This window comes from Stegodyphus dumicola, chromosome 2, assembly GCF_044657685.1.
Source record: "Stegodyphus dumicola isolate Sdum_Otavi_A_Nest chromosome 2, ASM4465768v1".
Classification (NCBI taxonomy): Eukaryota; Metazoa; Arthropoda; class Arachnida; order Araneae; family Eresidae; genus Stegodyphus; species Stegodyphus dumicola.
In genome coordinates, this window is record NC_140769.1 from 222,938,210 (window position 1) to 222,953,180 (window position 14,971).

Here is a 14,971-nt window from a genome sequence, read left to right on the forward strand (position 1 = left end):
AAGAGAAAGGAAAGGTTCTGGAATAGCTTGCGACTGAAAGAGTTTAGATCACGGAATGGCTTTTAGTGAGCATTAGAGATATGCTTGCTGGCTTTTTCCTAAACTGTGGAAGGAGTTTCACTGTTTATTTTTATGCTCTTTGTTTTATTGAACATTTTGTTTAAGGAGTAATTAATTTTTATCAATTCATGAAACAAATATAATATTTCAAAGAGAAATACCCATTTGAAATGTAAAATTGTACGCATTGTATGCTTATATAAAATTTTCTTAAAGCATAACATTTTGGCAAAATTACATGATCTTGTTTATTACAATGAAATGTAATATTTACTAGAACTCTTTTTTCGGTAAAGTAACTGAGCATTACATGCAGTTACGATAAGTAACTATAAAGTTTTTATTTACTTAAGGTATTGTAGGAAATTGCAACTATGAATTTTTGATATTTATAATATTTACTGCTAATATGATAATAACAAAACTTAATTATTTATTATTTTTTTAATCTGGCACACAAAATAATATGTTTTAGTATGGTATATTTTAATGGAGTTCTAAAAGGCCTACCTTTATACGTAAAGAGTATTGTATTCACTTGTGAAAGAACAATTTAGTTTTTAATTCCATTTTGTATAAAGAACAGGTATTATTTCTTTCTAGATCTTATTTAAATTTAACTCAAGATTTTTAAAATCAGGTCATCAAAATTTAAAAAAGAGCAGACGATCAATAAAAATGAGAAAAATAATTATTATATTCATACTAACGAAATGCTAGCTGCACTCGCAAAGCATGAGCTGTAAATGATGTGGTATCGTCTTTTCCTCTCCTGCTACCTCATCCGTACTTTCAAGTATCATACCTACAAATCTTAGACTCTTCCAGAACACAAAAGCAGCTGTTCTGGGTTTGAGCGCTCTCTGTATGTTATGTAGTACAAAATAAATTATTGTTTTTATAAATGTTAGAAGAATGTAGGATAAGCGGAGTTCCATCTTTTCTGTATTAGGTGAAATGTGACATATTTTTACATTATAAAAAGGCTTAATGTCACTATTTAATTTTCATTTTCCAACAACTGAAAAACTGTCACGATTAAAGTGACCACACGTTCCGATTTCGGAGAGACTGTCCTGCGTCCCACGGTTTTTAAAAATGTCCCGCTTTTTAGAAAACATCTGCATTTCTTATTTTAAATGTACTGTAAAAATTATTATTAATTATTATAGTGAATGTAATTATATAGTGTATTATTTATTAATTATTATAGTGAATATAAAGAAATAAAAAACACATAAAATGCATGCAGAGTAAACTAAATTAGGCGATGTAATGAGTTAGATTTACTCGGTGGTGTTTGATCATTGTCGTTACGTCTCGTCAAGGAATATGTATTATTAACGAAGGAACAGCTAGCATTAGCTGAAGGGCTATTTGCTTTCCACACCGTAAATCACAATCAAAGTTTCAGATCAATTGATTGTACATCGCAAATGATCAAAACCATTGTATGACAAAAAATTTGCACATGCAAGGACAAAAACCGAAGCAATTATTTGAAATGTTTTTTCACCCTATTCATTTTCACAATTGCAGAAAGAATTAGATAAATGCACATTTTATGTCCATATATTATGATGCTTCCAAAAACAAAGATTTAAAATTATTTCTCAGAATTGTTAGACATTTTGATCCAGAAACAGGAGTTAAAATTAGAATATTAGATTTTGTTTCATTGCCAGGTGAAACTTTTTTTTTTTTTTTTCCCAATGGCAGATTGTGAACAGTTACAGTTTTGTAACAGAGTCCATTAATCCATACTAAGGCCAGACATGGTGGTCTCTTTATTATGGAGGCACCAAATAGGTGGGCCACCATTGCCTCCTATGAAGAGACAGACAGTTACAACCATGCCTTCTTCGAGATTCGAACCCAGGCCTTTTGGTATCGCAGTCAGGCTCCCCTAAAAAATATACTGTCTGGGTGGCTGCCGGGTGAAACTTCATAAATAATTTTTGATTCAATAAGTACTATTGTAGAAAAGAATAATTTGAACAATAAAATTATTGCCTATTGTGAGACAATACTTTTATTTTTGACACTAACGCAAATTTTGGTGGAAAAGCTAGAAGAGGCATCAATAATGTTTTTACGAAACTTAACGAACGTTTGAACCAAACAATTATTTGAATAAGTTGTACAGCACACGTTCTATACAATACTATTCAAACAGCATCTGACTTACTTCCAGTGGATGTTGAAAATATTATTTCAAAAATTTACTCGTATTTTTATATTTATATATATACTGTGAGTGTCGAAAGGTTGAAGGATTTTTGTGAAAGCGCAGAAATCGAATATAACCAAACACGATGGCTAGCTCTTTTACCAGCTGTAGAAAATATTTTTAAAATGTACGAACCATTAAAATCATACTTTTTATCAGAAGATAAATGTCCAAGAATATTGCAGCTGTTTTTTGAAAATGACACATCGCAAATTTGTCTTCAGTTCATCCACAACCAAGCTACATTATTTCACAATGCTGTGAAAATTATTGAAGGTGATAAAATTTCAATTGCAAGAAAGAATTGATAAGAAATCGATAAAGAATTGATAACGATTATGTTTCTTTAGTTATTCGAAAGGACATCACTAGGTTTGAAGAACAAGGTGCCATATTAAATGACCTGATTTTCTGAAAGAAGTCAGATATTTTTATAATAACTGCTTGGACTATCTTGACGAATGGACAGTTCAATTTGAGGATATTAAAAACTTCCATTGGGGGATATTAAAAAAGGAGATTTTATGGGAATATGTGGAAAAATCTTTTTAATATAGTACAGTCAAAAGTCGTTAATCCGGACTCGTCGGGACTTCGGCGATTCCGGATTATCGATTTTTCCGGATTTTAGATCATCGGTTTAAATCTGGTAAGATGGCATGCAGAAATTACAAAATTAAAAATATGAAACTGTAATTTATGAAATAAAGAACAATTATGACCTAAAGGGTATCAAAATTTACAAAAAGAAAAAGCTTCAATATTTATTTGTTTACTTTATTAAACATTTCTTTCAATGTAAGTTGAAGTTGCTTCGTTTCATGTGATAATACTTTCTCTTTAATTCTATTAAACAGACATAATTTCTTGTTTAGTTACAAAGTTCCGCTGTTCAAGTCCTATAATTGCTGTGTTGAGAATACAGACTAATTTGTCAATCAAAATTTTTTCGTTTTCAATAACCTCTGTCACTTTCTTCACTATCGGAAGTGAATTATAGTGACAAGGAACTTGTTTTAAATCATACCAAAGACGGAGTACATCGAGATGAAATACTACACTTAGTAAGGAATTATAAGCCAAATAAAATAAAAACATCTGCCCTGAAGATAAGGATAGTGCTGACAGATTAACTTCCAATTAATTGCGCGCAGCAGTGTTCCCCCCGCCGAGCAGCGTGAAATTGATAAACAGATTTCGGATTTCGAAACATACTTTCGCTTTAGATGCTTTACATATTAACAAATATATATATATCGGAAATTCTATTTGATATAATCAAAAGTTCAAGCTTACTTTTATAAAATTGCTCTAACAGTCTGGAAAAATAATAATCCGGATCCAATTCGAAGATGTAGGAATAATGAACTTGAACATTGAATCTTGAACATTAACTGAATTCAATAATTTTAGCTTAGCTTACACCGTCCGTTATACATTTAACACGCATGTGTTGTATGAGCATGCGCACAAGCATATTCGCAGCCGTAAAGGTCTTACGCACGCACGTAAACGCCTATGCGCATGTGCGTCAACGCGGCGCATGCGCAGAAGGTTTGTAGCTTTGAGGTCCGGATTATAGATCATTCCGGATTATGGGTGTCCGAATTAACGACTTTTGACTGTAGTAACTATTTTCCGAAAAATAATATTTGTGAAAATGATCTTTTTGATGAGGTGTTATTGGTAAAAAGATGCATTACTGATGAAAAAATTAAATGTTCGTTGTCTGCATGTGTGGAAACAGACAAAAAATGGAGAGTTATTCCTTCATTTTAAACAGAATAATGTTCCTTATGAATATATTTTGAAAATTGTAGAACACACGCTCTCCCTTCCAGGAACAAATGCAGCAACAGAATGTCTTTTTTATAGTATCAGTAAAATATGGACAATTGAAAAAAACGCAGTTGAACATTAAAAATCTGTATCAAGCCTAAACTATAATTTGATCAATTCATGTGAGAAATTTCACATTTTAATAAATGATCTGAATCTATTGCAAAGTATTCACTCAGATAAAAAATATAACCATAAAAGAAAATCATAACTTTTTTAAATAAAAAATTAATTAAAAAACATAATATTCAAATTATTGTTTTTACAATTATTTTAATAGTTACCAATTGTTAATAATAAATATATTTTTTTAATTTATAGACAAGTATATGAATGTATATAATAAAAAATATTTTTTTGAATTATTGGTCTGCTTTAATAACTAAATTATTATTCTCATTTCATTCAATTTCCCCCGCTTTATCTCAATGAAAATGTGGTCACTTTAGTCGTGATGGTTTCAAGTACTTTATACAGAAAGAGTAGATATTTATGCTTATATTTTACACTACACAATGAATATTTTTTCAGGATATAATTATTAAGCAGTCATCACTGCTTTTAAATGGCTGGATTTATGAAATCACAAAAAATATTTTACACAGTTGTTCTGGCAGGGATATTTCACTTTCTTCTTTTTTCTTTCAGTGATTTTAAATGCAAATAAACATTTGGATTTTGTTGCTATGACTAAATAAATTAAAATAAGATCTGTAAATTTTGTAACAAATTCTCTGCAATTATTGAATACTATTTTCAGTTTTGTTCTGCTGAGAACTTGAACCCTCTGCATACAGTTCTATGATTTGAGCAGGATTATCAAGTTGGTCTGCTACTATGGCTCTCATGAAAATTGCAGGGAAACATTTTTTTATCTTAATTTGAATATGAATCCCATTCTTTCTCTGGGCAGAGTACGATTGTCTTAATTATTTTGATGATAGCTGGCTTTACAGAGTCCATGTCATTGTAGAGAATTTGCACAACAGCTTTGATTTCATTCATCAAAACATTCCACTCATGCTAGCATGGGTTGTATTCACCTTGTAAAAAGGCATTTCTCCAACTATATACTACCAGATCCTATAAAAATGGAATATAAGAGGCAGTGTGATATGTGTTGCTCTTAGAAAGAAGAAAAAAAAAAAAATATGAAGAAAATGTGTAAAGAGACTTGCGTGTGGTGTGGAGACTTGTATAAAGAGACTTGCGTGTGTGCCAAGTTGCAATATGTTTCAAAATTTATCATTGGGAATTTATACATGTTTCAAAATTTATCATGCTTCAAAGTTTATCACATGGAAAAAAACTTTGCATAATAGTAATAAGTAAAAATAACAGTGCCGCTTTTATTTCTGTGATTAATATAAACAATTTGTAACATTTATTAATAACAAAAACATTTTGTCATTTGTAATTTTTTTTTTTTTTTTTTTTTTTTTTTTTTTTTTTTTTGTATGTTTGTAATTGAGTATAAAGCAAGACTGATTTTTCTTTCTTTCAAATTTTATATGTTCTGTTTTATTGCAAAATTTCCATAAAAATTTTTACAGCAAATTAAATTCATCTAAAATTAAAAATACCGAGCATTTTTTAATTTACAAATTATGCCCACCAAAATTGTGTGCACCTTATTACATACAATTTGAATTTGCAAAAAGCAATTAAAATTCTTGTATTATTCAAAAACCGTTGCTAAAGATATGAATGATATTAAATGTAGACATAGAAATTATTTTAAAAAATCTCGTATTTCAGAATCAGGAAGTATAAAAATCAAGCTATATGCAGAGGTTTAAGTTACTGAATTTAAATATAGCACTTTTTAAAACTGAATGTAAATGCAACAATTTTTAGAAATTATTTTACAGAAGTTTACACTAATTGTAATGTAAGATATTAACCAATAGTGAAAAAATTAAGAGAAACTTCTTTTAAAATTGTCAAATAGAATTCCAAACATTTTCATTTGTATTTATAACTTAATTTTTAGAATGATGAAAAAACTCTTGTGCTTTTATAGCCATTAATTTCACTAAGTCTGCAGTAATGGCATTTATTTTCAGTGAATGGTTCTTAAATTTTATCCAGTGATGAATCTCAAGTAAAAGTAATTTGCTTTTTCTCAAACATCAATAGTTTTTTGTATGTTCTTATGAAATCAACTAGTGCATGAATCAAGGGTGACATTAAAATTTGTATATTGTAGATTATGCAATTAAATTTGTCAATTTCAGGAGCTGAGCATAGTGGCTGCTTTAATAAGGAAGTACCTACTTTTCTTTTTAAATGAGTAAAAACTGTATCAACCATGTATAGTAATCTAGAAATTAAACCAAATCTTTGAGGCAAGTTCTTGAAATTTTAACTGATTATTTCTATGTATATTTCTTATTTGTATTTATTATCAGCAAGTAAGAATTTCTAATATACTAAATTTCTAAACTGTACTTAAAAATATGTTTTCTCATTTATTTAAGCTTTATTTTACTAAAAACAAAAAAGAAAAACTGTGTAGTTCAGTTTAATTGTTCTTGATTTGCATAATTTAAGGTGACTTTTGGTGAGACAGTCCCGATTTTTAAGTTTGTCCCGTGTCTTTTTAAAAAAGTCCCGATGTTTAGGAAGGATGCATGACAATGTAGGGAATATATTAAAACAAAAACTTAATTGGAATATGCAAAAATCATTCAATCGTATTACTCAAAATTTCCCATATAGTAATATTTCTGAAAATGATTTTTTAATTAGACATCATTATTAAAAAATATATTGATAAGGAAAAGGTTAAATCATGGACATCAGCGAAAATCATAAGAAAACAAGTGGTTAGAAGTATTTCATCATTTTAAAACAAACCATATTCCATACAATAATGCACTGAAAACTGTGGAATACCCCAGAACTAATGCTGTGACCGAGCACTTTTTTCCTATGGTAAATAAAGTGCGGACATCAGAACAATCACAATTAAGTGTTGAGACTTTGAAAGCCATTTTATGTGGGAAATATAATTTAACAAATTCTTGTGAAAAAGTTTATGACCTTTCAAACAACGACAGCAATCTACTAAACAAAATTCACTCAAATGAGAAATATGCCAAAGAATAAAATAATACTATACATAATTTCTTTTAATGTATTTGTAAATTGTACTTGTGTTGAAATATAAAAAATATATTACAATACTATTTTTCATTCTATGAAAATTTGTGTTGCTCTGTACAGAGCAAATGTTTAATCACCCTCCCGGTCAATGGTGTCCTGCTTTACTAATGTTAAAATCTGGTCACCTTACATAATTTCTTTTTATGTAATTATGTTAAATCTTTCTTCTATTTTATAGTTTTCTTACTTATATATTATTCATGTAGTTGAGGTAAATTATTAATAAAAGAATGCAACAAAAAGAAGACTACCTCCACTGAAGAATAATTTATTGCATTATTTAATTAATTTAACATTCTTAATTGATTTTGTTGCATTCGTTTGAAAAAAAAAGGCTACATCTACTGAAGATAAAAAATGTTTGGATCGATAGGGAAGTTTTACTGTATGTGTTTTGCACTTAATCCTTGTATTTGCCATTTTTTAACTTGTTTATTGATTTTGTATTTTTTAATTTACGTTTTATTTTTAATGCTTTTTTACTTTTATTCAATTTAAGAATTGGATTTGCCAGAGAAACTGGACCGAGATTTATTATTCCAACAGAAGTTGTGCACCCTCTTACTAGGAAGGTAATATAATGCTGTTGATTTTTTATCACATGCATTTTATTTTAAATATTGTTCATTAAAAATTTAACTTTTCAGATGATACTGATAGTTTTAAAAATTTTAGTATGTTTTATCATTTCAGTTTGTTTTTCTCTGATGTTCGTTGTACCAAACTGTAATTTTTATGCTTTAATTTAATATGATTAATATTAGTGTAAAACACATTTGGTGTTTCTTGATGAAATCTAGCATTTCTCTCATAGATATTACCATATTAAATTATGCTGAAGTCTTAATTCTGTGTCTACATATTATCTGTGCATTCTTCTCAAAAAAAAAAAAGTTGGTGCTTGAAGAATATAAAAAATTTAAGACTAATTGTCTTTGATGCAGTGAAACTTGTTGCTTATAGTACAAGTTCCACGATTTTGGTGGGCACGAGAAATCTGTGTGATAATGTTATTTCAAGTTCCAACACACATGCAGGTGTTCGTTTAAGACATCTCTGGCTATCTTTCTTTTATCAGTGCATTTATTAACATCTGCGCTTCTAAATTAATTGAAACAAAAGTGTCAGTCAAACTTAATCATTATTAAGTGAGATGCAATCATGTAAATATAGCTACTGGTAAAGTGCATTTACAACACTATATTTTTTACAAATTCCAACAAGGAGGAAATGTTACAGAAGCATGTCAAAATTTAGTGGTAGTTTTGGGTGTGCAGGAGATGATTCAAAAAATGTGAAACACGTCATTTTTATCTTTATGATAAAATCACGCTATCCATCTTAAAATCACAATCTTTTATCTTAATCATAAAATCACACTCTATATGGCCATCTTTGATCCATGCCAATACTTCCAAGACTGTGATAGAGTAACATCTTTTTTGGCACCTCTGGAGACTGCAGAAAATCATAATGCAGCTCAACAAACTATTTCAGACCATATTCAGAAACTTTGATTTGTCTATAAATATTTTGATTGGTGCCCTTTTTAAAAGTGAAGAAAGTTTGCATGATCAAGTTATCATATGCACATATCTGTTCACTTGAAACAAAAACAAACCCTTTTTGGACTGAGTGATAGCTGGGGAGGAAAAGTGGATCACCTGCAAAAATTGAAAAAAGGAAAAGCATACTATGAGCCCAGATATCCTGCCCCTTGACCTCTAAACTGAGTTTGAGCTTGAATAACAGAATGCTGTGTATATGGTGGGATGTCTAAAGACTAATACATTACAAACTTTTGAAACCTAAAGAGAAGCTTAATTTGGAGATAACTGTCAGGAAATGGACTATTTAAATAAAGCAGCCGAAGAAAAGAGGCTGGCTTGAAGCACATCATATAGCATCACAATAATGCCAGACCATATTCTGCTTTAGTGGCTCGCCAGAAAATTGCAGAGCTAGGCCAGGAAATTCTGCTGCATCCACTATACTCCCCAGACCCTAGCACCCTCTAACTATCATTGTACTTTTTTTGCAAAATGTTTTAAAAGGAAAAAATTTGGAACTGAAGCAGATATTAGCAAAGCACTGCTTGATAGCTTCGCTTCTGAGGATGATGAATATTTCCAAAAATGCTATCTTCCAATTACTTTTACACAGGCAAGAGGTCATAAGTAAGGGTACAAATTATATTGTACAGAAAATATTATTAAAAGTATGAAAAATACCGAGTGGCCATAATTAAACTGACAGTGCTCACAGTGTTCTGTAGCGTGATCTATTTGCGAGAATGATGCCACATTTTGTAGGAAGATTAAACAAGACGAGAGATGAATAATTCTGCGAAAAAACAAATTAGTTCCCAAAGTCACCGCTAGGGGAATATTTGGCACTGTGTAATAGAAAATAGAGTGTTAACAAATGCAAATCAATATGGAAATTACTTTTTATTTTGCATTCAAATGAGGTTAAATGTGGCTGCCGTTGTTGTGGACCACATATTGCATTCTGTGAACAGTAGGCACAACAGCAGAAAGTAACATGTCTGCAGGAATCTCCTGTACAGTACGTGATATGTTATCCTTCAACGTAGCCAGGTCCTGGACCACTCCTTGATAAACCTTGGACTTAAGGTAACCCCATATCCAGAAGTCGTATGGGGTAAGATCAGGCGACCGAGGTGGCCATGCAGTTGGAAAGTAGCAGCTAATGACTCTTTCTGTAGTGAATTTCTGTCATAGCATATGTTGCACCCGTACAGCAACGTATGGAGGAGCTCCATCTTGCATGAAAAGGATTTTCCCCAGGCATTGTCTTTGCTAAAGTGCAGGAATGACAAAGCTGTTCAACATGTGGCAATATTTCCCTCCGGTAACAGAACAGGTTTCCGGTCCTGTCGGAGTAATGTTCTCATAGAAGAATGGACCTACGATAAATTTCGCTGTGAACCCACACCAAACACTTACCTTTGGTGAATGTAAGGGAATTGCTGTGACTGCATGTGGTGATTTCTCATCCCAAATTCGGCAGTTCTGGGTATTCACAGTTCCATTTAGGTAAAAGTGGGCCTCGTCTCCCCATAAGATTTTCCACAGCCAAGCATCATCCACCTCCATTCTGGCAAGAAAGGTGAGAGTAAAAGTCAATCGCTTATCATTGTCGGGGTACAGTAACTCCTGTACACGGCTGATCTTGTACGGATAGAAGTTGATAATCTTTCATAAGATTTTCCATACCGTACTGTAAGGCATATCCATATTCCGAGCTACTCCACGAGCACTAGAGGTGACAGCAATATTGTCTGGTCCTCTGTCGACAATCGCCGTGGCAACTGCTTCGATTGTATCCTGTGGTACAGGTTTTCGTCCTCTGCCTGACTGAACCTTCAGAGAACCTGTTTTCTCAAATGTCGCAACCATTGCTTTTAGCCCATTAACTGACACAGGACCGTTACCTTTACGCATTTTTTTGTGCGTTTTAAAAGCACGAAGAGCGGCTGACGCGTTGCGCTGGTTGAGGTAAAAGAATTTGACCAGTAACGCACGCTCGACTAAAGAAGGAGACATAACACATAAACTTTCAATCCGATTGATTCGAAACGTAACACATTGCCTTTTAAAACCCAAGCAGCTGGCACTGTGCGAATGGATGTAACATGAAATTTGAATAAAGAACTTCTTCTTCTGCTCAGCGTACATGATATTGCAGATCACGAGACTTTATCGGTGTTTATGTAGATTTTACGCTTTTTTAAAAGTGTTGCCATATTGCACTTGAACTAAATCAGAAAATGTGCATAATAAATGGTAATTTTATTCCGTATTAATTTGCGTATGTGAACACTCTATTTTCTATTACACACCGCCAAATATTCCCGTAGCGGTGACTTTTGGAACTAATTAGTTTTTTCGCGGAATCCTTCGTTCCCCATCTTGTTTAATATTCCTACAAAATGTGGCATAATTCTCGCAAATAGATCGCACTACAGAACACTGTGAGCAATGTCAGTTTAATTATGCCCACCCGATATATTCTTTTCTTTCTCTTCCCAAACAAACAGAATTTTCCGACAGGCCTTATGTGTCTGGCTAAGTAGACAGAACTGCTGATGTTGATTCCAGAATTGCTGAACTAATCAGAACACTTTCATAGTTAAAATAGGTTTGAGTTTTAGTGTAGTGTTACTAAATGCCAAAAATGTAGTCTGATTTTTTGCTGTTTTTATATATTTCCAATTCCTATTGCTCTTCAGTGTTTTGCATTATGCTCAAAGAAAGTGGGTGTATTCAGGGATATGAATACAGTACAAAGTCCGTAATCCAGAGGTCCATTATCAGGAATGATCTATAATCTGGACCTCAAAGCCACGAACTTTTTTTGTATGCTTTACGCATGTGCGTAATGGGTTTACGCATGCATGTTAATGCACGCTTATGCATGCGCATGTGCATTGGGAAAATGGGTTTCCAGATATGTTAAAAAATCCTTGGCATAATTTATGGCCAGCTACCATATTTCATGGTGAGGACGATGAAGATGATAACCATGAATTTAAAGGTTTTCGGACATCGCAAACCAAAGGTGAAATTTTCCAGTTATTGGATTTTGTAAAGTTATGTGGGGAAGCGGTAACAAATGAAGATTATTAACAGAAGTTTTCCATTGCGACGACAATGCCCCAATCATCAATCAATTAATGGACGGCGAAATCTGTAGTATGATTCTAGATCCAGAAAATACCACTTCCGATAATGAAGAAAGTGACAAAGAGGTTATTGAAAATGAAAAAATTTCGATTGACAAGTTAGTCGGTATTCTCGACACAGCAATTACAGTTCTTGAACAGTGGAACTTTGTAACTGAACAAGAAATTATGTCTGTTTATAGAATTAAAGAGAAAGTATTAGCACAAAAACGAAGCAACTTAAACAACTTACATTGAAAGAAATGTTTAATAAAGTAAACAAATAAATATTAAGCTTTTTCTTTTTTTCTTTTTTTTTTTTTTTTTTTTTTTTGTAAATTTTGATACTCTTTAGATCATAATTGTTCTTTATTTCATAAATTACAGTTTCATATTTTTAATTGTATAATTTCTGCATGTCATCTTATCAGATTTAAATTGATGATCTATAATCCAGAAAAACCCCTAATCTGGAATCGCCGAAGTCCCGACGAGTCCAGATTACGAACTTTGTACTGCATTTGAAAATTATTGCATGGAAGTCGTGACTCAGTTATTCTCAAAATCTAGCAGATGTGTAGGTTATAATATTCTGTAAGAATGTATATTTTCTCTGTACATGCAAGAAAATTGCTTTGTCTTTTAACACAAGAAATATATAGATATATGTATATCAATTTGTTGTTAAAATGAAAATTTTTATCCATAATTCTGTTTTATTTATTTATCTAGTTATTTTAAACCTATGATAAAACACAAAGCTCACACAGAAATGACTGAATGAAAGCATAATGAAACTAAAATGGAAGCTTGTCCTGTGGCTTCCATTTTAGTTTCATTATGCTTTCTCAACTGACCTCAACTCTCAACTGACCAATTTGAGCAAAGCATGTGATTAGGAAGATACTTCTACCTTCTTTCTCGTCACTATTATCCTGCCACGTGTATTTGTAAAATTATTTATCAGCAGTGAGTTGTGCGTAGCTCTCGGATTGCTCATCAGTGCCATAATGTGATCATATTCCCAATGTTGCCATAATGGGAAAACAACAAATCTGCAGAACTGCTGTATCAAGAAAAACCAGCTTACTTGCTAATGGTTAAGTTCCATAGTATATAAACCTACTTTATAACACTTTTAAACAGCTGGGGCAAAATGTGTATCATTGGCAAAACACTGAAATAATTATCTGATGCTTTAATAAATCCTAAACGATTTTTTGATTGCTGCAATTTGGGCACAAGAAAGTGCAAATTGTTGCCGAATGTTTAAGCATGCATGAGAACAAAATTGATTACTGTAAACAGTAATTCATTAAATATCTATAACATAAGGTTATTTAATTTATACCTACAGAAGGAATTTAATATAAATTTGTATTTGTTATAGTATTTAATAATTTTGTAATTTATTATAGTATTTAATTAAATAAATAGTAAAATTCTTTATTTTTTTGGTTTAATGCAATTTTTTAGCAATTTGGTAAAAAAATAATGTGCATTAACATATCAGAAAATTTATTTTTTACAAGCTGTCTTTGTTGGCTGTAGCTGAGCAGTTGTGGCTAATAATACCTCGAACACATTGCCACAGCCAATTGATGCCTGAACATTGCATTGCCAGTTGGTTTCTTTTCCAGCTTATAATTGCATATTATCCACATTTTCACAAATTTTCTTACCACTTAAATTACACTTTTCTTTGAAAAAAATCGAAAGCACCTTTTTCAGTTGACGGTATATTAAAAACAGTAAGCAAAATAAATAGTTGCAATTAAAAAACATTATATTTTAATAGCAAAAATTTTCATTTGCAGAAGAAATATGAATTATGAGCATGCATAAAAAATAGTTATATTTTAAAAGTGACTGTAGAAGAAACGCACTTGTGCAGATCAGTAACCGTAAATTTTATTTCTCATATGTATGCAGATTGGTAACTATTTGTTTCTCACTGAGGTTGCAGCAAAAAATAGTTATCATTTATCTATATAAGACTGCATTTTTATATGAATTCCAAATAAAGTATTTAATTTTAAAATTTTTGTTATAGAGAATTAAATGAAGAAAATATAATAATTTCTTTTATTTATTTATTTTAAGTAGAATGTTGCAAAATCATATATCTTTTCATTCATTTATTTATTACTTGATCAGCTGCTGATTTATATATATATATATATATATACTAATTTTCCAAATAGTTTCAATAATTTTACAGGTCTTTTATTTTCATGTAGAAATGTTGAAGTATATTGCTAATGAATCTTAATTTTCCTCTCCTCTCTTAGATATTTCTGAAGCAATTTCTGTACTTTTCTTCATATCTTTGATTGCAATTCATAATGTGTAAGTAATGAGACATTATATGATTAATGCTATAAAAATAGAAACAAAACTTCAGTCTTGAGTACAAAAGGTTGGTATCATACAGCAGTCATATATGTTGTTGAGAACTGCATTATTCAGTACTTGATTAAAAAAAAAAATTTATGCCTGAACTATTAGGACATGTGAAATAGTATCTAATTGTTATTTTTATATTTTTACAGATCACAAGAGTATGGAATTACCAAGGAAAGGATGATTTGTTCATCATCTTGAAAGAATTTGTTCATAAACTTTATTTCAAGTAAAATAATTATAATTTTCAGTAATTTACTAGTTTGTAAATTCTTTTAAACAATTTTTTAGCTGGAAGATTGCACCTTTTGGTTAAATAAGTGTTTTGATATTTGATTTTTTAGATATCTGGCTGTCAATCCCAAGGATCGAAGAGCTGTCATAGTGGAATCTGTTTTGTGTCCTACATTATTTAGGAATACATTAGCTGAAGTTCTCTTTATGCATTTTGAGGTATGTTTGTTGGATATCTTTGTATATGCTTATTTATTTTTAGTGTGCAGATAAAATCAGGTTATATAGAGAGAGATATAGATCCTATTAACAACCCTTTACACTAAAAAGATTTTTCGGTACTATTCCGT

At 31.1% G+C, this 14,971-nt stretch overlaps 1 protein-coding gene across 3 annotated transcripts in view; it reads left to right on the plus strand.

Annotated features, from left to right (window-relative positions):
• Nucleotides 1-14,971, plus strand: part of Arp10 (Actin-related protein 10) — a 144,532-nt gene that overhangs the window by 79,866 nt on the left and 49,695 nt on the right. For all 3 annotated transcript variants that reach the window (XM_085811806.1, XM_035350319.2, XM_085811807.1), the window contains 3 exons: nt 7,797-7,869; nt 14,537-14,616; nt 14,732-14,840. In XM_085811806.1, the coding sequence (XP_085667932.1) occupies nt 7,797-7,869; nt 14,537-14,616; nt 14,732-14,840 (262 nt within the window). The remainder of the gene's footprint in view (nt 1-7,796; nt 7,870-14,536; nt 14,617-14,731; nt 14,841-14,971) is intronic.